The sequence below is a fragment of the Thermobia domestica genome, chromosome 4, assembly GCF_964235325.1.
Source record: "Thermobia domestica chromosome 4, izTheDome1.hap1.1, whole genome shotgun sequence".
In the NCBI taxonomy this organism is placed as follows: Eukaryota; Metazoa; Arthropoda; class Insecta; order Zygentoma; family Lepismatidae; genus Thermobia; species Thermobia domestica.
Window position 1 is genome coordinate 300,333,712 of NC_137457.1, and position 24,290 is coordinate 300,358,001.

The following is a 24,290-nucleotide window of genomic DNA, read 5'->3' on the forward strand; positions in this document are numbered from 1 at the left end:
ATAATAATAAAAGGAAGAAAAAACAGGGACTGTCCCAAAAGAATCAACAAGCCACACCTACGGAGGACTAGATATTAATTTGTTTCGTATGTTGGAAGGGCGGATATTGAGCTTGTACACCTTGTCTCAAAAAGGTTGAGCGCATTCTTTACTGGTGTTCTGAGGCAATAATTTTCTAAGTCCAGCTTCGGGTATCTTCGGGAAAAAGTAAGCCACGTTCGAACCTCCAAGCCAGCCTTTGCAATCGGGAAAAAGTTTGCAGATGTGTTTTTCTTCTTTTAAATATAATAAGACTTGTTACCAAGTGTTTAAAAAAGCAACATTGATTGAAATACTTAAGGATACAATATTTCGAAACCTTTTTTTTTTAATGTCAGCACATGCTTCTTTGTCATTTAGCTCTCCATACGTAATGGAACATTTAAATACGTTAAAGAATCTTTCCATATATAAAAGAATGCTCAAAGTTAAGAAATAGAACATAATTATCGCCTGAGTACTAAAATGAAAGTCAAAGTAGAACAGAAACAGCGTTTGTAATGGATATGAATGTCTTGAATGGATATGAATTATCTTGAGATCCGTTATACATCGCTAGAAGCATAGTTCTAGAAGTCCTTGTGTTAGCTCATTAGTAAGCTTTCGGATTTCAAATCATAAGGTTGAGAGTTCGAATCCCGTCTAGGTTAATCATTTTTTTAATTATATTTTCTGCAATGCATGAAAAATTATATAAAATAATTACATTAGAATACATAAGTTGTGTATATATAACATAATCATTGCAGAACATAGTAATTATTATGTTTAAAATATAACATCTGAGATAATTTTCACAGTAGATCGGTATTATATATAAGAATGTAAATACAAGTTAAGAAACTCGTTCAATAGCAATAAATAAATCATGTAGTGTATTTATTTGCAGCTATTTGTCATATAGAGGGTAATTCTCAACATTCATAATACAGAATGTCATTTATGTTCTTGAAAAGTTATTCGATGCATAAACAGAAGGTATAAACAGAGAATCCAAAGTCGGAACGCTCGCAAAAAAATTCATGAACCCCAAAGGTCACGTGAGCAGACTGGAATTTTCCTTATGAAGCATGCCACAGCAGAAAGTCTTTACATAGATTTTCAATTCAATTTCTGATATATGCTTTTGCAATGTGGAAGTGGTGATGCCTTGAGTCGCCCTCTCTCGCTCGCTCGCTCGCTCACTCTCTATTTATACAGAATATAAAAGTGGATTTATGTGTGTATTTCAACATAATTCTGATATATCTAGAGCAATTTTAAGTATATTTCTTACAGTCTGGAAAAAGAGTACTGTCGGGATACATATAAAAAATGCTAGAAACGGGTCGATATTAGTATCGAATCCATAGTTTCGTGGTCGCTTAGGTGAATAGTTCTACTTTCAATTCAAGTCCAATTAAGCTCCCATTAGCACCCAGGGTGGTTACGTAGCGACATAAAGATATCGAAATCCTTCGATATTAGAATCGAATCGTAAGTTTTCAGCGCCGCTAACAGTGCAGCATTTCCCATTAGTCCACATTAGTCCACATTTCACATTAGTCCCATTGCCTAATTAGTATTATTATTATTATTATTATTATTATTATTTGTAGTAATAGTAGTATAATTGATGATAGAATAATTATTGTCTATGTATTGTCTAGGTAGGGCTACACACAAGATTTTGCTCGTTTTGGTTCGACTTGACTCTAATCCGAGTCGAGTTGGAAGATATTTTTCGCGCCGAGTCCAAGAGTAGACCTCAAAGATGTCTGTTTCGAGTCGAGTCGAGTTTCAAAGAAAAGTCGTTCGTGCCCATCCCTATTAATGAGAGCTTAATCGGAGTTAAGCGAAATTGAAAGTCTCACTATTTATCTAAGCGACCCCAAAAACTATGAATCTAATATCGATCATTTTCTAGCAATCTTTTATATGTATCCCCCTCCCATTCACCATAGGTAACCCGACAGCACTCTTTTCGAAACTATAAGAAATGTGGTTAAAATTACTCTAGGCCAGTGGTTCTCAATCTAATTCCTATCACGATCTCCTTTTATCACACGATCTTGCCAGCGACCCACAACTTCCCACAACTTCTTGACCAAATAATAGAACGATCATGCGACAAGTCTTTGCAACTGGTTTTTTTTGTAACGAAGAATTGGACAAGTTCTGCCTGATGAGGAGAGAAGAATATCCTGGTCTGGGGATTGCTGCTTTAAAAGTAATAATTCCATTTGCTATATCGTACTTGTGCGAAAGTGTGTTTTTTATGGTAAACATTAAAACAAAGATAAGAAATCGCTTATCAGTTGAAAATGGCTTGATAATGTTCGTCATGAAGATTGAACCGGACATTGCTAAACTAGTGAAATTACACCATGCTTAGGTGTCTCATTAGGTTTTAATTTTAATTGTATTTCAATGTGCAGGTTTTGTTGCATGTGTATTTTTCTAGTATTTCTATATACAGTTCTCATTAGTTTTATATCATACCTCTTTGATTTAAATTCATTTTTAAACAACTCTACTAACTAACTAACTCCATGGCCTATGGAACCCGGAGGTTCAATGCCGCGTTCACAAAAGCTCTACACTGACTTCTATCCTTAGCCAATTGGATCCAGTTTCTACTTTGTATTCGTATCTCAGCGAGATCCATCTTAATATTGTCCTTCCATCTGCGCCTAGTTCTTCCTAATGGTCGTTTTCCGATTGGTCTTCCAGTCAAGATTTTGCAAGCGTTTCTACTTTCTTCCATTCTAGCTACATGACCTGCCCACCTAAGCCTTCTAGACTTGACGACCCTAACAATGTTGGGTAAACCGTATAAATTATGTAGTTCCTCGTTATGAAGTTTCCGCCATTCCCCATTCCCGTTCCTCTTGGGTCCGAATATTCGTCTAAGGATCTTGTTCTCAAATACTTTCAGTCTATGTTCTTCCCTCAAAGTAAGCGATTATGTTTCGCAACCATACAGAACAACAGGCATGATTATCCTTTTGTATATTTTAAGCTTCAAATTTCTCGACGGAATTCGCGACGACAAGAGACTTTCAACCGAATAGTAACACGAATTCTACACCCTTTGAAAATGTTCAGTAGACTTATTTTTAATTGTTCTTTACAGTGTGTATAAAAAATAAAAGTATGCCTATCAGAACAAAATTAAAAATAATATTTAAAAATAATTTCTGGTATTAGATTCTAACTATATTTATCTCTTCCGCCTATCTTCGCGATCCCCTAGGGGCCGCGACTCCTATGTTGAGAAACCCTGCTCTAGGCATACATGAGTTATGTTGGAACATACATACATACACTTTTATGTGTATAAATGCAGATAAGAGAGAGTTGAGAGAGAGCGATTAAGGAATTACCGCCCTCAATCTCTTCACTTTACTTTTGCGATTCGCGAATTTCTTACGTGACAGTTTGGGGCTAGCTAGTTTTTTGTCTTGGACCACGATCCGATTTTCGATATGCTCTCCCTAAATGCTGTAATGCGAATATTGAGAAGTTATCTGCGATGAAAGTAGCTGCAAATAAATACATTACATAACTTATTTATTGCTATTACACAATTTTTTAAATTTGTATTCAATATTCACACATAACACACTGACGTTCTGTCAATACCTCAGATGTTATATTTTAAAGATAAGAATTACTTATGTCGTGAAATGATATGAATATATATATTCAACTGATATATACAACTGATGAATTGTAATGTAACTATTTTACATAATTTTCATGCATTGAGGAAAAGTAGAATATCATAAAAGAATTTCACCTGAACGGGTATCGAACTCACGATTTAAACGCTCGGTGGTGTACCACTGAGCTAACATGACCGCTTTTCGGAAGCTGCTTCTGAAATATAACTGAGCTCATACGTAAATGCTCTTTTCCGTATGGAAATCACAATGACGAAACGAGAGTGTGAATACATAGTCTCGAAATATTGTATCATTAAGTATTTCAATGTTACTTTTTTCTACACTTAATACCATTTCAATATGTCTTATTATATTTAACAGAAGGAAAAACATATCTGTACATCGTTTCCCGATTACTAAGGTTGGCTTTGGAGGTTCGAACCAGCAGCTTTAGTTTACTGTTTTCCCAAGATACCCGAAGTTGGACTTCGAAAGAGTTTGTCTCAGAACAGCTATCATCATATCGCTCAATCTGTTTGGTATATGGTATATGTTTTTATACGCGTAAAGTCAGTATAACAATTCATTCTTTAAACAGCTTTTCGTATGTATTAATATTCCTTTATAAAAAACTGTTTTTGATATTATTATTACGGCGCACCATTTTCAGATTTCTTTCGCGAGTCGTTGACCAAGTCGTTCCCCACCAGCGTTGCCAGACTCACAGCTCGGAATTATTCCAAAACCTGATCGAACTTATGCTAGATTCGGTCAAATTATGCTAGATCCTCATAATTAATAATTCAGGAGTTTAAAAAAACGAAGTTGAGATACGATAACGTAACTTAAAATACACAGAGAGCAAGAATGCATGGATAGAACTCAATACTTCACGCACCAAAATTTTAACTCAACTAAATTAATGCAGTCGTTGCCAGACTCAATGGCGTATATATCGTATAAATGAATCCAAAGTTTTTGTTTACATATTTTGAAAGAAAATTACTTCGCAGCATAAGGGGAGTTGGGAATCGTCTGCTGGGGGGGGGCGGCAGATTTTTGGTCGGTCTCGGAGCTGTCATTTCAGGAATAAATATGATCATGAAGTCAGAAATAAAGATGGTGAAGTGGTCAAAAAGTTGGGGGGAGAATGGCCCCCATAGCTCCGCCCATGCCTCGGAGTTAAAGGATTAGAAAACCCTGGGTGGAGCCACAAAAAAGCCCAAAGACGTTTCGAACTTACTTCGGAAAATAAGACTGCCTGTATGGTTTACCGACTGTATGAATCAATGGAAGAGGATACATTTCTGCCGTTCTTTTTCTTCCCACGACCAACTTCTTTCTCATCTCCAGGTTTTACGGCTTTTTGATAAAATTGCTGAAATTGTGCTAGATTTGGGCAGGATGCTAAAAGCAAGCTGCTAGATGCTAGAGACATGCAAATTATGCTAGATCTAGCATCATTATGCTAGATCTGGCAACGCTGTTTCCCACAGTAGGCGTGTCGTGCAAGTAACCAATCACACGTCAGGTACTAGCTTTTACCTATTGCTACCTTCTCACAGCTCAGAACATTGGTAACTATGGATAGACGTACAGCAGTAATTACTTTATGGGAGTTGGAAGGTTATTCTGCAACTGCAGCTAGCAGGCGAGTAGGTGTCCCGGCCTCTACAGGGAGGCGATGGATTCGGAAATATGGTGCTACAGGTCAGACTGATAATTTACGATTTCCTGGTCGTCCGCATGTGTCAACCGAAGCCCAAGATGCGAGATTAGTAAACGAAGCCCGGCTAGACCCACTAAGGACGTCTAGACAGCTATGGGAAGTTTCTCTCTATCCTGGTAGTAAGCATACAGCTCTGCGAAGGCTTCGTCATGCTGGTTTACGTGGCCGTGTTGCTGCCGTGAAGGAAAAACTCTCAGACGACCACAAAATTTACCGTCTCGCGTTTGCACAGGTGAATGTGGGTCTCAATTGGGAAAACGTAGTTTTCTCAGATGAATCCATATTCACAACATCAAAGGAGGGACGCCGTTTTGTGTATCGTCCGAGAGGCACCAGATATGACCATGGATATGTGGCTGATGGCAATCGCAGTGGCCATGTATCTATTTTATGTTGGGGTTGGATTTCCAGTCGCGGAGCAGGACAGTTTCATAGAATTGAAGGACATCTGGACAATGCTCAGTACTTAGACATTATCAGTAATATCATGGTGCTATCTGTACGAGTATTTCAGTCTGATGGTGTAATTCACTTCCAGCAATACCAGTCGCCAATACATACTTCCCGTGTGATTCAGGAATGGTTCGCAGGGCACCCTGAGATTGATTTAATCGACTGGCCGCTCGTGGAGCGGACCTCAATCTCATGGAAAATATGTGGGCAGAAGTGAAGCGTACTCTAAGGGAAAGTTGGCCTGAGGCAGATCCACCAAGAACTCAGGATGACCTGTGACATCTTGTTTCAGAAGCATGGCTGGAGGTAGGGGAAGGAGATAGATTTGTCACCCATGTAATAGATTCCATGCCCAGAAGAATGGAGCGTGTAATAAATTCAGAAGGGTCTTGGACACAATATTAATGTCCCCGCCTTAACTCCCGAAAACAGCCCTTTTCAGGGCTACCTAAACGCTTCTGAAAATATTTCTAGAAGTAAACCACTCCTTGTATCCGATTTCTGTGCAATCCTACTAACAAAAGAATGATAATTAGCTGTAGGCTTTGAACTCAAGACCTCTTTATTGGCAAGTCCGTACTCTACCAGTGAGCTAACATGAACACGCAAACCCAACCTGAAGAAACACGACTTTCTATTTCTGGTATTCGATGACAATGATGCTCATATACTTGGCAAATTTTGTATTCAACTTGGGATATTCCCCAACACACACACACACACACACATAAACAAAGTGAAAGAGAGAGAGAGAGAGAGATGAATATACAAAAGCATATTCAACGTATTCGAATGAGACTCTAAGTAGCGACATTCCGTTCTAAAGAGAGTTTGTGTTTCTTCCCGTGACGTTAAGGGGATCGGGAAAAGTTATGTGTCTTGAAGCAGGATACGACTTTGGATACTCTGTTTATACACTTTCTATATCCGTAGAAATATATTGTATTTCACGAATGTAAATGACATGCTGTAATGAGAATATTGAGAAGTTACATCTGTATGACAAATAGATGCAAATAAATACACTACATAACTTATTTATTGCTATTAAATGATTTTCCTAACTTGTATTTACATCCTCATATATAATACCGACCTACTGTGAAAGTTATCTCAGATGTTATATTTTAAACATAATAATTACTATGTTCTGCAATGATTATGTTATATATACACAACTTATGAATTCTAATGTAATTATTTTATATAATTTTTCATGCATTGCAGAAAATATAATTAAAAAAATGATTAACCTAGACGGGATTCGAACTCTCAACCTTATGATTTGAAATCCGAAAGCTTACCAATGAGCTAACACAAGGACTTCTAGAACTATGCTTCTAGCGATGTATAACGGATCTCAAGATAATTATGACATTCATATCCATTACAAACGCTGTTTCTGTTCTACTTTGACTTTCATTTTAGTACTCAGGCGATAATTATGTTCTATTTCTTAACTTTGAGCATTCTTTTATATATGGAAAGATTCTTTAACGTATTTAAATGTTCCATTACGTATGGAGAGCTAAATGACAAACAAGCATGTGCTGACATTAAAAAAAAAAAGGTTTCGAAATATTGTATCCTTAAGTATTTCAATCAATGTTGCTTTTTTAAACACTTGGTAACAAGTCTTATTATATTTAAAAGAAGAAAAACACATTTGCAAACTTTTTCCCGATTGCAAAGGCTGGCTTGGAGATTCGAACGTGGCTTACTTTTTCCCGAAGATACCCGAAGCTGGACTTAGAAAATGTTTGCCTCAAAACACCAATAAAGAATGCGCTCAACCTTTTTGAGACAAGATGTACATGATTTAGACCGACAGTCAAAATTATCCAGATTTCAAAGAAGAAAACGTAGAAATTAGCAATTATAATTCAAAAGACACAAATTAAGGTACTCCTGCTTCAGTCAATTGATAGATCGGCGTGAAAACATCACTTAAAAGACGAAACTAATAGATCAAATCTAGTAATCAATACCAAATTAGGACCACAAAATGCAATAATTGGTACAGGAAGCACAATTTCAATCTGGCCCTTGGATACTATAGCACATGAAACGGATTTATTTTCATTCCAAACGGTAGTGAAATGAATGTCAGGAAGAAATATTTGAAACACATAGCACTAATAACATTCAAAATTGGACAAACAGCATTCATCCACTATTTTCGTATAGTAGATAAGACAATGCCAATCATTTTTGGAATTAATTTTCTCCAACGTACTTATGCCACCATAGATTTAAAAAAATATTGTTTCTTTCTTTAAATATCCACGGAAGCAAACACTACCAGCTGAGAAAACGGAAGATGCATTGCTATCTCTTACAACTTGAGTCATAATGCAACCTCAGCAAAATTGTTTTTACCTCAGTAAGAACATAGCACTTCCTCCAAGTTCGCATACATTCATTCCTCTTGTAACAAAGAAAAAATAGACGAAAAATCCTTGTATGTGTCATTGCTTTCTCGAATACTTGGAAGATATAGATTGCGTGCTCTCGACCAGAAAATTGACGTCAACAAAATGGGAATTTTAGTCTCGAATCGCAACAGCCATAACATTACTATAAAGAAAACCACACCAGTGGTGGTTCTTAAGGAAAGTCAAGAAATTTCTGTCAACGATCTAGAAACACAAATTTCTTTAGAAAAATCATAGCAATTCACAACAAAAGAAGAGAGTGGCGAACGTTTAAAATAGAATTTTTTTAGAAAGAGCTCTTTGACCTCAACCCTAACTTACATAAGACCAGAAAACAGGCCGTTTATGACTTATTGTGGAATTATAGGGACGTTTTTACATATGCTTCTGATGATATTGGGTATTTTACAGGATATGTTCACAAGATTAAAATTTCAAGGTAAGCTGCATTTTAATGATCGTTAACCGCCCATTCCTATCCATATACCAAATCAAATAGGTGAACAAACTTAAGAATTCCTCAATGCGAAGATCATTAGACACGCAGACAATAGTAACTTTAGTTCTCCACTTTTCGTCCTTCGTAAGCCAGGTACACAAGAATTTCTGATTTTCCTCAACTTGCAAAAATGTAATAGTTACACAAATATTTATGATCCTTTTCAGGCTACAGAAGACGTTTTAAGCTCTCTTTTAAAAGAAAAACTTTCTTAAGTACTTTTTTGTTATCGGCCAACTGTTTCCAATTTTTGCTTCATCCTAAAAGCCGAAAGTATATGACTTTCGACGTCAATCACACCGGAAAACCCTACGAATTTTTAGGTGTGTTATGGGACATGGAACAAGTTCCCAAACGCTGTCAATCACGACGGGAATGATTTTGGACGGATTACTTAATATGATTTCCAGTTTCGCTGATATTATGTGCAAGAGTTAAGACTTCCAGCAGCAGTTACAGGATTTAGAACTTCTATTCAAGAAACTTAGAAGACACGAGTTTTGCTTCTTCTAAGAAAACATAGTTTTGCTATCACAAGCTTAATTTATTATGATATCTCGTCAGCGGAGAATCCATCAAAATACCACCAAAAATAGCTAAGAAGGTAAGAAAGCTTAAAAGGCCAACTACAAAAGGAATTTTCAAGAGTTTCATTCGGTTATGCTCGCATCTTAGAGCACATAATAAAGATTTTACGACAACAATTGAACCTTTTCAACAACTGACAACTGTTAATTCTAAATTTAAATGGAGAAAGGAACATGACTCTTTGAGCAACTGAAGGAGAATATACTTCTAGCCCCCCTTCCCATTTTCACGATTCCTTATAAATAAGGCAATATACAGATAATAGCCAGATCCAGGCAGGAGTATACTCGCCTGTTATAACCCAGAAAGTGACACAGTGAAGATAGTGGGGTATTGCAGCAGGAGATTGACGAAATCTAAACACAAGGCTAATATTTGGCAAATATATATATATATATATATATATATATATATATATACCTTACGAAAATTTTGTAACTTTCTACTCAATAGCAAATTTAATCTTTATATGAACGCTACATCCTTTGCTACACTAAATATACAATCAAATAAGGTTGGAAATATACCATGTATAAATTATTCTTAGCCGACCATGACTTTAACATATAATATTTACCAGGGTTTTAAATACCCAACCGACATCAGTAATAGACTTGTCAAACAAAGTACATCTTAAATAAAGAGGAGAATAAAGACAACAGTGAAGAAAAATGCGAAGATTGTCATGCATTTACATCCAATAGCCTTCACGTTTAATATTTGCAAACGGAAAGTAACGATCTTCTACCTAATAGCAAAGGAACAACGTAAAGATGATAATTATAAAAATAATATCTGTGCCTTAGAATAAAAACAACCGAACACAATTTTTACAGTTCGATCGGCAAGATTTTTGGTCTAAAAGACAGCATCCTTTACAGAAATCAAAATGGAGAAGATTAAGGACTATTGCATATTTTATGTATACCGATATCTTTAGCCGAATTGTGGTTTACAACCTTTCACAAGGAACCTAACGGTCCGCACTTCAGATTCATAAAATCTTATAAATCCGCTGTAAGGAAATTCTATATGCCGGATCTTAAGAATTATCTTGCTCACAAGATAGGTACGTGCCCAGAATGTGAGAAATTGAAAAGACTACCGTAGAAGAAATAGACTGAGCTGTTGCATCATCTAGTAGGAGACACTGCGGCAGCGTGGGCTTACGATGAAATTGGACCATTCCCAAGTGAAGAATGACGAAATAAGTATATATTAGTAGCAATGGAATTAGCCACGCGTTACGTAGTCACAAGCACAGCGGACTGAATAACAGTCGAAAGCATAGAAACATTTTTGAAACTTGAAATCGTTTTAAAAATTGGAGCATTTACGACATTATACTTGAACCAACATCCCGTATACAGAGCTGCTTATTTACAGCATCTTACACAGTAGTACGACTTCACCTACATATACTCCCCAGCATAAAATCACGCTTCAATTGGATTGGTAGAAGAAATAAATAAAATTATACAGAGTTGTCTCAATTTTTCGTACAAGAGCATCACACTAATTGGGAGAAATGACTACCACATGTTATTTTCGTTATTAACACATATTTAAGGTCTGAACAATTTCTCATTTAGCTCTCTTACTATTTGGATATGAGCTTAGAATTCCAATGGAATGCACGTTCTCTTCTAAACAAAACATACAAATTAACAAAAACAAATTGACGGCAATTAGGAAAAAGGTGCAAACCAAACTGGAACAAGAAATTTTATGATAAACCCCATAATCCAGTATTCCAGAAGCCAGGAGACTTCGTTCTAGTGTACGTTCCTTAAGAAAACGTGGTATCCCCGAAAATTTCACAAATGAATATGAAGCGCCGGCGAAAGTAAATTAACAAGTTAATCCAAATTTGTACCAAGTTGAGTTACCTTCCAAATCAGATACAGAATATTTCGATAGATCATCTGAAATCATTCTACGCTGATTCAACATCATCATTTTGCCAGCACGGACCTCTACATGGACACAAATAGGAGTACAGCAAAATTACGAGGATTTACCACCAGCAGAATATAACGCAGAAGCAGAAAGAAAAACTGAAGAGATGCACTCCTCTGATGAAGCATTTCTTTATTTCACCTATAGAATTCGTCTCATTCTGTTATTTAAGTTTGCTGTATCAGTATTTCGGTTCAGTCAGCAATCTGAGAACTCAACACTTTTTTCCGTTCCAAATGTCATTTATTCATGCAAGGTCGAAATACAGTACTTTCTCGTTTCTAACTTCGCTTCTTCAATGAGAATGACATGATTACCTATTACGTCATTTTTCTTTTTCTTATACAGTGTGTTCATGAAAACAGGCTTCTGACAACCTTATACAGAGATCAAAAATTCATGTTTTCTATTTCTTATTTAAAGAAAATTTTCAGTATTCTGATTCCATTTATTCTTATTTTCTTAATTTTTATAATGATAATAATAATCTATTTGTTCATCATCCTTAATAAGTCCCTTTATAGAGACAAAAGCTTAAGAAATCATGTAGACATCTGATTACCATTGGAAAGACTTAACTTACCGGCGCTTGCAGTTCAAATTAATAATCATACAGTTCAGACAGAAAATACCGAGTGTGACATTAACATTGATACCGATTTTAGTGAACAAAAAACTCGACCAATGCCCACAATTAGTGAACTAATGTGCGTTTACTAATACATTTACACACTTTCTCCCCGCTTTCAGGATGTGATAATAACAACTTGATTCTGCTGAGCCGGAAGAGACATATAATTCTATTATCACTTTTATTGTATATATTTCAAAGCAATTGATTTTAGTGATTCTATACTGTTTTACAGTGTCTTTAACAGTGCTTACAGTATAATGTGTTTCCAAATCTGTAAGTGTTTTTGTGAAACTTCCCTTCAGTTCATTACAAATGCATTTTTTAAAAGTAATCTTGTAGATTTTTTTCCTGTGTAGGTGGGTGTAAAGATCTCCACATCACAACATGAGCACATTTTTATGGACGACACGTGCTAACGTTTAGAAACAAGCAGACGGTATACACGAAGGATACCGAAAGAGGACGAGCCACCTGAAGAGGGCTGTAAAAGAGGAACGATAGAGGAAGGAGGTATCAGTTGACCACAGATCACCTACCCACAACAGCTATGGAGGTGGCACTGGACTAAGGGTCTCTACCTATTCTAATGTCCCTGGAGGCTACTCTGAAGCAAAGGGGATTCCTCAACGCAAACTATACCTCACGAGGCTGCCATGAGCCGAGGAGGCTTCCTATGACTTTTACCTGAAGCCGCTACAAGACACTCCGGTGCCTGCCATGAGCGAAGGGGTTCCCGAATGAAACGCTACTTCCTTCACCCTTGGTCTTAAGCGAGATTCTGATATATTGTCTTTGCAAAACACAAAGTTTATATTGTACTTTTATGAATAAATCGGTGAAGGACCGTTATTGACTCTATCTACACAAAATATTGCAGTATACATTCCTTGAGGTAGTAATGATGGAAGTTCGGAGTTCCCGATTTAATGAAATTAACGTCTTGTTATTTCACCAGCACAGGAACGAAGTCTCTCAAGAATATAACAAGACGTGTTTCCATTTAGTGTAGATTTGGATGCTATTTCTATTCGAAAAATTATTTGCATTTAAAATCAATACAATTCATAAAAAACTCAGCCGGAAGACGTTTATTTTGAAGTTTCGCAGCGCAAATGCTAGTTTACAAGATTTTTTTTTTCAAATAATTGATTCAAATTTCCTTTACAATAAAACGAGGGTTTTCATGGCAATTATCTATGTTTACGTAATGTTGGTTGCCTAAGTTGCTTATTTACGCCGGTTTAGTGTTGGCTAGTATTTCACGAAATTCTAAGTTTCACAATTAAAACTAGTAATTTATATTCAGAATAATCAGCCTATTTCCCGCAGGTAACAAAAATAACTGCTAAAATATTAAACACATTTAAACTAATACTCTGTGATGTTTCTAACGTCAGTGGAGAATTCCAAGCTCTTTTTAAGTAAGGGTTGGGATGGGATGATTCTATGGGAACGTCCACGAAGTTATAATTTTCTTGAAAGTAGTTCTAGTTTTTTTTTGTCAACATCCTGAGATTGTCTGAGGTCAGGTAACTTACATTGTTCACTGGATTATCATGTGACAACTTGATTTCATGCTCATATTCCCTGATAATTCCAATATCCATGTTGAACCACGAGAACTCATTTGACAACGTCCGAATGAACTCGTAGAACCTTTCCTTATTTTCTGTAGTAAGGTAAGGGTTGACAGCAATTCGTGTAGAATCACACACCTTTGTTGACTCTTCCAATTTCTCTGATGTTGGGGTGTACCCCTCGAATGTAGAGTAGATCCGGGACCTGTTGTGGTCCGGGAACCTTTCAAGATCAAATTCTTCAGCTTTCCGTACACAAGTTCCAACTAGCAGCTTTACTGTTAGTATTCGTAATATGCACCACTGGAGATTTGCTACATTAAAGTATTCACTACCGCTTGTGGGATTAAAACTTTCAACGAATCTTTCGTACGCTGAGAAGGTAACAAAAACTTGTCTCCAGTAGTGTCCCAACATGGCCATAAGCGCATCAAAGTTTGGGAACGATGTAGTCATACTATATTTTCTAAGGCGCGAATGATATGTCTTCTCCCTTTCATAGTAGAACCAAATTAACAGCAAGGCAACTAATCTGACTATCACCATTTAATTATATTTTTTGGACTGTCTATTGAAACGAAACCCGTATATCAGGAACTCATCCTCGTTAAAGAAAGGGACCTTAAAGAAAGGAGAGCAAGTAGCACTGTCCCTTGTGACTACTCTGGTATTCATCGTAAATTGATTCTACAATAACGGGCTATGTAATTTGGCTTTTACAACGAAAACAACTGAGTACCATTTCGAGTTATTCCATAATTTTTGAGATTCCTTTGGTGTTCGAGGAGTGTCTTGTGTGGGAGGTTAGTCGTCAACGTAATTTTAATTGTATTGACGGGAATTACATTGCTGATTATTCGGATTATTAGCTTTTTGCTTCTTACGTGAACGTCTTATTAACATTAGTAGGACCTTCCGTAATAGCGGAAATTTTTCAGCTTCAAAATGTGATGCAAGATATGGAGCTGATCGTTTCATCGAGAATTCTGCTATCTAACGCAACAAAAATACGTCAGAATACGTGAACAGACTGTAACATCAAGTAGTATGAGTATTATGTTTCTCATAGTAACATCAAGTATTACGTCTCTCATAGATATAAATGAGGGTTACAGGGTCCACGTTTAAATAACTAAATATGTGTTGGATCGTACTTAAGATGTGAACGTTAAGAAATGTTTATAATTGTTATTTTTATATATTTTTTGGCTTAAATGTAAAGAGACGTCACTTGGGGACTACGTTACAGAGGTGCCATGAAAAGTATGTATTTACTTGTGCTACCAGCTGTAATAAATAATTATTGTTTTAATTATTTCTCGTTGTTTAGTGATACGTATATAGTTATGTGTGTATGGAGTTTAATGTAAACGAAAGTTGACTACGATGAAAAATATTTAAGGAATGTAGTTCAAGTTGTTATAGACTACTTAAATGAATTTTCGAAAGGTGACAGAATAATAATTGTAAATTGGCATGGATAGTATTAGAATGATACAAGTAGTTTACTTTTAATCGATCCTTACCTTAGTTATCTTGATTCCATTAATGAAAAACTTTAAGATATCGAAGGTTATTTAAGTTAATGTCTAGCTTTTCGATGTTGTTGTTTTGTTTCGTACAATATATTTGTGTAACGATGAATTATAATATACTTATATATAATGTTTTCAGGATTTTCTACACCTCTGTTATGCTGAACGAAAAAAATCTGAAGTCTCCACAGACAGCAATCCTTGAGTTACGCAAATGGCTTTCGATTGTTTCAGCATTCGTCCGATGAAAGTAGAAACGAAAATAGAAAAGAAATATGTTGAAGATCCCGAATATAAATTATGTAACAAGGATAAAAATGAATTGGAATACAAGGATCCTCTTAATCTATCAGTACAATATGAATCGGAACAATATATGGACGTTAAACCGTCCATCTTAAGAGAACCTTTGGTGTCTGGATGCAAAATAGATGTAAAAGGTAATAAGAATATCGTAACCGCAGATGCGAAACTAAATTCAAAAGCAATATGTTTGATCAATCGTTTATCAATGTCTGATTTACCTGTAAATGCTAGCTCTCTACAAAGTAGTAAGGAAGTTTTGGGAACGAAATTAAATGATAATAAATTTAAAGACACAAATAGCCATATGATTGGCATTAATGAAGACAAGCTCGAGAAGAACACTGAGGATAACGATTGTCAACCATTAGGTGACGAGGAAGATAGGTATGTTTCAATTTCTTCTCCTTATCTGAGTTTCGTTAATTATTTTTGAAAATTTATTTTTAGTAGTATTTCAATAGTTATCAATATTTTCTCTTTACTTTCAATTAGGCTAAAAGAACCACGAACAATAAAGCGGAACGAAAACGAAAACAGAGTTGAGTACTTAGTTTTTGATGCACATTGCATATCTTTCGTTAACTGTGGTACGTCGTAAATAGGGAGGTCATTTGCGAGAGGTACGAAAGAACAATTGACTTCTACGTTTTACCATATATTTTGAAATAAGTTTGGATGCATGGACGAATGAAAAGTTCTATCTTTAATTTTCAACGAAAATTCATTCTATTTTAAAGTTGTTAGCGAAGATTTTTATGACTTTTCCTTGGTTTCTATTCCTTGATAGGCGGTTATGTCACTGTTTACTAGAAACAGTTCAACACGCGAGCAGTTAACCAAGATAATATTTACAATATATGCTATACACTTCTGGATACAAAAGGCTTAAAATTCTTTCCGGAATACGTTTTAAAAATATTTTAAATCTTATAGTGGGTTTGTAGGATGGAGCGGTAAATAAGGATGTTGTATGTAGATAAGGCAGTTAAAGCAGTGATAAAATGTTTATGTAAGAAACAAACAGAAGACACACTTCGGTGAGCGGTAAAGCGTTTACCTGTGGAGCGTATTGTCCCTGATTCAGTACCCAACGAAGTAAGTTTGCTGTGAAGAACATTGTGTCACTCAGTTTTCTCAGGGTACCTCCATTTCATCCCACATTCTCACGCCAATATTCTTGCATCATCAATCACTTGGCTTAATCATAGCCTTTCTTAATCCTAAGGGTATAATCCTTGGACGTAAACTGAAATATCTCATTTTATACAAAGCAAATAACTGAAAACAAGGGCTAAAAATTTTCGTGCATATTTATTTACATATACTTTGAACTGCTTGTTTTTAGAGTATCAATACACAAATTTCTATGTTTCATACCTACATTTTTGTTTTTTGTGTCTAATTTTGCCTAGTTGTAATATGTACTTCTTATACATATATAATTACGGTTACCTAGTAAGTAAATTATAGCTTGGTCAAGTAAAATTCTAAAATCGAATACCCTGCTTCCTAGTTCAACGCGTTTTGTAGTACGAAAATATAACTCTTCGAGTACTTCTACACTTTCTAAAACCAGAGTCACATTTCATAGGTGATATATTACATTTGCTAAAAATTAAATCGCTATACAGCATTCTGTCAACTAATTTGGAGAAATCACGTAATTATCTAGTTGGTGGTAATTCAATAGTCACCAAAATTAATGCAGAAATGAAAAACTTAACAGAAGGTAGAATTTATTATAGATTCTTACAGTTATGAAGACAAATAAATAAATAAGTATAGAAATTTAAATGGAAGGAAAGTGTGCAATATTTCTGTATTATAAGTGAAGAAAGTTACAACAAAGTAGTATACGAAAGAACATTTGGCACATTTATGCAGCCATAGAAAGGTCAGTAGATGAACATACTAAAATCATGTTTACCAAGAATTTGGAAAACGCTACAAATAATATGTGGTGACGAGAGAGACGAAAGTCATGTAGATGAATGCAGGGCTCATAGCGAGTGTCGTTAAAAATGACTTTTTTGGGAGGTAAAGTAACTTTCTCGTGTGATTTTTGTTTGCATTAGCAGCTCTATAAGAAAAATATAAAAGGAAACGGAAAAAAAGGCAGAAACTTGTTCTCATTACTCTTCTGAAAGCTTCACTACTTGCTGCTACAAGTGAAACAGCCTTATTCTCACTTCTGGTTTCATTCTTTCCAAAGCACAGTGGATGGTTGGTGCATGGTCAAGATCTCAAGGTGGGGTTGAGAACCCTTCTGTGTCTATTCTTTCTTCTATCATAATAGTATTTTAGTTTTTTCTCGTAATAGTTAACGCTCCGCTCAACGTCGTGTGCGTGTGTTTCTGTGTTTCGTCATGTTCATCTTGTGTTATGCTTCTTGTATGTTGTTCTGAAGAGTAGGTGATGAATTTGAATATTTCATGGCTTTGAGAACTCCGAATACTAAGTTAAACATAATGTCTGGGATGATAAAATGATAAAATTCAGAAATAGGGCAGAACTGGTTCCACTTACTCAGAAGCTTTTTACACCTGCTAAGTCCGCTTTCCGTATTTACAAAGCATACTTAAAAAACTGATGAAAGGAGGAAGCACGAAAAGAAGTAAAGATGAAAACATGAAACAAATCAACAAAGACAGGGATGCTGGAGAAATTGACAAAGGAAAAAGAGACATGATGAGGTTTTGGTTATTTTTGGTCACTTTTTCGTCTGCTTTTTGTCAATTTTCAGCTATTTACAAGAGACCAGACCACTACGAGCCCTGTGAATGTAGTAAAGGAAAGTTCATTAGAAATACGGAAAACGGTATTATTAATAAGTGGCGATGAAAGAAACATACGTAGCGAAGAAATATGAAACGTCATCAACTTGAAAGAAAATGGAATAAGGAGGTATTGAACAAAGGAAGATAACTAAGAAATGCGAGAAGAGTTACAAGGTAAAAAAAAATTGGAATTCGGAGTACTTTTGAGAAAACTATTCTAAAAAAAAAAAACAATTTACTCAAAGAACCTAGAACTTAAATTAGAAGAGATAACAGAAACAGAAAATAGGTAAAATAAAGAGCTAACGAATATAGAGAAAATAGAAAGAGCTAATGAATAAAACTGATTATGAAATATATGTTGCAGTTTAGAAACGAGGGGCCGCGGTGGCTCAGTGGTAGACCGCTCACGTCTGGTGCTTGGGGTCCCAGGTTCGATCCCAGCCCCCGCCAAGTGAACTTTGTGGTTGACAACCACCGTGTGCATGGGTTTTCTCAGGGTTCTCCCGTTTCCTCCCACATTCTTCATTCCACCATTTCATTCATTACTCATTATCGCCGTCTCCTTTAGCCTAGCCGGCAAAATCGTGGGACGTAAAACTCAAAGATTTCATTTTTTCAGTTTACAAAAGGAAATACGGAGCAATCCAGTGATATTAAGAGACAAAGAGCAGGTCATTTGCATATGATATAAACGGCATGAAATATACTCCAGAGGTGTTAATAATGTTTAAAGAATTAAGAATGAGAAGTGTTATAAAGAAATCTAAAAAACTAGAGATAATAAAAGAGTGACAGAACTAAGTTTTACGTCCGACATAAAATAAAAAAAGATTTAAAGACAAAATGTACATTGATTTAAAAAAAATACTAACAATAATTTACAGCACATGTCTAAACTATAGCACGTAAGGTTGACGTGAGGCAAAGTATTATCCATGTGAATATTGAAGTTTCCAATGTAGATACATTGAAACTTTTAAGTGTAAGATCGGTAAGATATTGAAAATTTTTTATATAAATTGAGATAGATATATGATGAATGTTTCTAAAAAAACGTCCTCTTCATATTTTCTAGGCTATGTAAGATTTTCCATTGTATATGTCGTAAGCTCGTAAACTGTAACACAAATGTAATCTTTCTGTCTGTTAGATTTTGGCGTTTCGTCTAAAAAATACATCGGGACACGCATCTTCGTAAGTATATTAGCTCTGAAATGCAATACCAGCTCTGTTAGTGTTATTATAGTTTTGTATATTATTGCTTCCAAAATGTTAATGAACTAGTATTTGTGTATTTTCGATTATTGTTCCATTAATTTTTATTTGTAATTACAGACTGCAAAAATATAACCTTGTATCAAAACCAAACACGCATATTATACAAAGAAGATTATTTAATGAAGTAGATAGCGAGAGTTGGTTTTGCAAGGGATGTAGTAAGGAGTTGAGGCAAAAATCACATTTCAAAATCAGCATGCTAAAATATACAGGAGGAAAATCTCAGTATTGTCAGAAATGTAAAATTATGAATGGAGAATCCTCTTTGACATATGTACATACTGAACATTCTTGTCAGATATGTTCCAAAATCTTTTCAACGAAGAATGCTTTGAAATCGCATATGTTATGCCACACAGATGAAAAACCTCATTGCTGTGCAGTATGTGGTAAAGGGTTTCGTCTAAAATGTAATTTGAATAAACATGTCTTACTCCACTCTAGTACACATTATCACTATTGTGAAGAATGTGGCAAAAGATTCAGCAAACTGCCTACTCTCAAAGCTCACATGTTAGCACATACAGGTGAAAGGCCTTTCAATTGCGAAGTATGCTCCAAAACATTTACTACAAAACAGTACTTGAAAGAACATATGTTAATTCATATAGATGAGAAACCTTATTGTTGTCCAGAATGCGGAAGAGGGTTTAATGCAAAACAAAATATGAGAACCCATAGGTTGACACACAGAAAAGACAAACGCCACTTTTGTGAGGAATGTGGTAAAGGATTCAATCAAAAGTGTGGACTGAGAGTGCATTTGTTAAGGCACATGGGTGTAAAATCATATTTTTGTCAGGTATGTGCTAGAGGATTCAGCCAAAAATCTCATTTTAACACTCATATGTTTACACATTCAGGTGAAACAAATTTCTGGTGCCACGAATGTGGAAAGGGGTTCGGTCTCAAATATCGTTTCATACGACACACACTAAGCCATAAATCTAAGAAATTTCAGTCCGATAAATGCACTTACGGTTTCAGTAAAAAATATCGTTATGATGATGACTTATCACTTCAGCATAAAAGACGTCATTTTTGCAAATTGTGCGACAAAGTATTCCCTACGCCGTGTGATTTGGAAAGGCACTTGAGATCTCATACTGGAGAGAAACCTTACTCTTGTTGGCAGTGTGGTCGATGCTTCGCACTTAAATCAAACTTGGCTTCACACGTCTTAACTCACTTACCTGAGAAATTATATATTTGCGACAAGTGTGGAAAACGGTTTGCTAACAAAAGTATTTTAAAGGCACACATGTTAGTTCACACAGAGGGTAAACGCTTATGTTGCGAAGTGTGTGGTAAACAGGTAAAAGGGAAAGGAAATTTACAGCGCCATTTACTGGCACATACGGCTAAGGAAAAATCATGATGTGTGGAAAAGCGTTTCTAGATCAATCGAATTCACGAATTCGATTCACATTAACACATTCAAGCAAGAAACTATTTTACTGCCATCTGTGTGGATATGGATACTTGAGGAAGTTCTAATGGAAAAGCATATTCTATTCTGTATTGGATGACCTACCTATAATCAGAAATGTCGAAAGTAATTTAACTACAGATCACAATTGCAGTTTTTTATGATATACGGAATTAGTAGTTTATTCATATATATGCATATTTTTCCTTGCATTTTTTTTTATAATTCACGTTAATACTAAAGAAAGTTCTATAATCATATTAGAACTTACGGAAGTCCTATAATTCATGTTAGTGCTTAAGGAAGTCCTATTTGGAAAAGCATATTCTATCAGATATTAGGGAATCTACTTATAATCATAGATATGGAAAGGAATTTAGTTACAGGTCACAATTGAAAGTTCTTATGATATAGGTAAGTAGTAGTTTGTTCATATCTGTACGCGTTTCCTTGCTATTTTACTTTATAATTCATGTTAATTTAAAAAAAGTCTTATCTCAAAACCCTAATGTACCGAATTTACTGTGGTATCTCTTGAGTAATTTACACAAGTAAAATAATTTGTTGCAGTTGCGAGGAGGAAACCCCGCACATAAATAATCTTATTTGGTTAAGACATAGTTTACTTTAATGAGTAGGGGTAGAAAATTAATAATTCACGAGTATTGTTTGTGAAGTACACGTTTATATTTCCTGTAATCAGATTAGAATGTCTAATGCTCAACTTTCTCAATTTCAAGAAACAACTGCGACGTTATGGCCTTGAGATGTGATTGAAGATCTAGTTTGAAGGTACTTTTATTCATATACATAGCATATTTTACTATTGGGAGTTCTGCAAGTAAACGCAGTGATGTGTAATAGACAATGATGTTACCTCTATGCGTTTATCTGCTGATATCTATACGTATTCTACCTAACATCTTTTACCATGTCGACAAGACATACTAGCAACGTGGTTTCGTTGCAAGAGAAAAAGATTAAAGTGCTGGTGCTAATTAAGGTTATGTTTATGCTTACAAATTCAAGGTAAAAATGTGTTATATCAGTAAAAGGAAAATATTAGTAACTTACTGGATACTTTGGTTTACATGTAACTAAAGTAGTAAAAGAAAAATATAGTCCACTATATTTTAGCCTTAATAGGTGGTTATCTAGCAACACTCGGTTCATATGCATCTGATAAACTGAACCCCTTTAATTCCGATCTGCATCTTGAAAATTTCAATTAGTGACAGTAATGCTGAAAAGAAAACACGACTCTCATTTGGTAAATTTTCAATTTCTTTTTTCTTTTTTTTTTTAATCCAAGTGCAATGAACTTGGTATAATATTTACATAGTAGTGTTTCCCTTAAATCTTATTTTTAAGCGAACAATATGACGAACGCACAACACTCTCTTAAATAGCCATGTTATAAATGGGTTCAGTATATCTTCACGCTGTTGTATTGCAGTTGTTGATATTACATTCATTGATAATCCATTTACGTGCTGTTTTGTAATTTTGTTCAACTGCTAGGGGAATCAAGAAATCACTACATGTGAAAGCGCTTCATTAGCTGCTAAAATCTTTAACATTCATTTGTTTATTAATTATTTGTACAACCACAGCACTCTTCACAGGTTGTGGAAGTCAAGGACATACTGTAATGGCCTCTATTAATTTCTCTGAATCGTTTTATTATTTAGCTCTTTTCTAATGTTGGTTTAGTTCATTACATATAGTAATGCTATCATCAATATTTCTGAGTAGTTGGAGTATGTAGTGTCTCTTTCGGCACTGAGACTAGATGAGTCGTGAACACGACGACACCAACTCCGGCTATGCGTTCAAATTTTTCAAACCTCTACTACGGGCGCGGTGGACACTAAACTAGTAAGGGCTATCAATACTTTTGTTACTTTCTTGGTCTGATAAATTTTTCTCACAACTTTGAAGATTGGGTTTCTATTTAGAAGGTATTGTATTGGTTTCATATTTCCATTTAAAATTTATTACTAGTTGTTGTATCTAGAAGGTAATATATTTATTTTGTTTTCTTGTATCATCCTAGTATTTTTATTTTGCTTTTGAAATCATTTTTATACACACTTATTCTCCAGTCAACTCTTTTATTTTATTACGATTTGTTTTAGCAAATTATATAACAAACATGATGTAGAAAAAGTATTTCTTTTAGTTTAACATGTTATGTGTATTTGCAAGAGTAAGGAAGGTGGTGAAAATAATGAACGAAATGGAATGAAGAAAGTGAAGAAAAATTGGAGAATTACACAAAACCCACAAAAACAGTGCTTTGGACAACAAATCTCAGCGAAATCGAGATCGAACTATGGTACTTAACGCACCAGAGGTGAGCAATCTACCATTGAGTCACTACGGCAGTAAGGATGATGAGTTCAATAAGAAGATTAGTTTATTTTGCTCCGATGTATTTCAATTTTCAGAATGGCATTATTCTTTAAATTTTTTCCGTGCGTAATTCATGACTGATCTCCTTCTGCACTGTATATTTTTGTACTGTTTCCATAATTATAGCGTGTATGATTCGAAAGGATGCATTTACTTTCAGAGTTGATATTATCTACGATATATGTTACTTTCTTACTGACAGTTTTGATAGAGAGTGGCATTTCCAAATGTCTTGTATGCGATAACTCACTTTAAAAAATATAAACGACAGTAATTTTCCTTTTTCAGTTTGCTGAAATTCGACGTTGGGAACCATAAATGAAAATGCTTCACGACAATTGTATCTATTTTATGTTATGATGCTCAGTTGTCATATAATGTGGTTAGATGTCACACATTTTATCCTCACTAAAAATACTGCTTACTTAACATAATAGCATTCACATTGTCGTAAGTATACCAGTGTTTAACTGAAGCAACACTTCGAGTTCCCTATTATTTTAACTAATACTTGTTGTGTACGTTTGAAGTAATTTTCTGCACTGCGCTGATCATTTTCATGTGGTACGACAGCTTCCAATTCCAACTATCTCATAATCCTATAACTTTTTTGTATCACAAAGAAAAATGTATAATTCAAATAAAGGAAGGGAGAACATATTCAAAATTTGCAGGCTTATTTGTTGTAGTGTTACAACTTCAAATTCGAATTTTTACGAATTCAGAATTTTGTACTATTTATATACCTTTCATTACCACCAAGCTAAAAGTTTGTACCGTTCAAATAAACGGAAAGGACTATATCTAAATATGGTGAGTCCATTTAGTTGTAGCGCGACATCCTTTAATTAGACATTTACCTGCTCAGAATTTTGTGCTTATTACTACATATATATTACATAAAGATTTTTAATAGGAAACAAAATTTAATCTTTCTCTATTTCAAGTGTAAACTTGCACTTGACAAAATAGCAAAATAATATAAAT

At 35.0% G+C, this 24,290-nt stretch overlaps 1 protein-coding gene across 2 annotated transcripts in view; it reads left to right on the forward strand.

The window, feature by feature from the left end:
* LOC145684244 (uncharacterized) overlaps positions 1 to 24,066 on the forward strand; it is a 39,700-nt gene extending 15,634 nt beyond the window's left edge. Inside the window, exons 2-3 of one of the 2 annotated variants that reach the window (XM_081756356.1) lie at positions 15,235 to 15,785; positions 23,592 to 24,066. In XM_081756356.1, the coding sequence (XP_081612482.1) occupies positions 15,310 to 15,785; positions 23,592 to 23,625 (510 nt within the window). In that variant the 5' untranslated portion in view covers positions 15,235 to 15,309 and the 3' untranslated portion in view covers positions 23,626 to 24,066. Of the gene's footprint in view, positions 1 to 15,234; positions 15,786 to 19,516; positions 23,440 to 23,591 lie in introns of those variants that run through there. The other variant, XM_081756355.1, reaches the window with a different exon arrangement.
* The last annotated feature ends 224 nt before the right edge of the window (positions 24,067 to 24,290 follow it).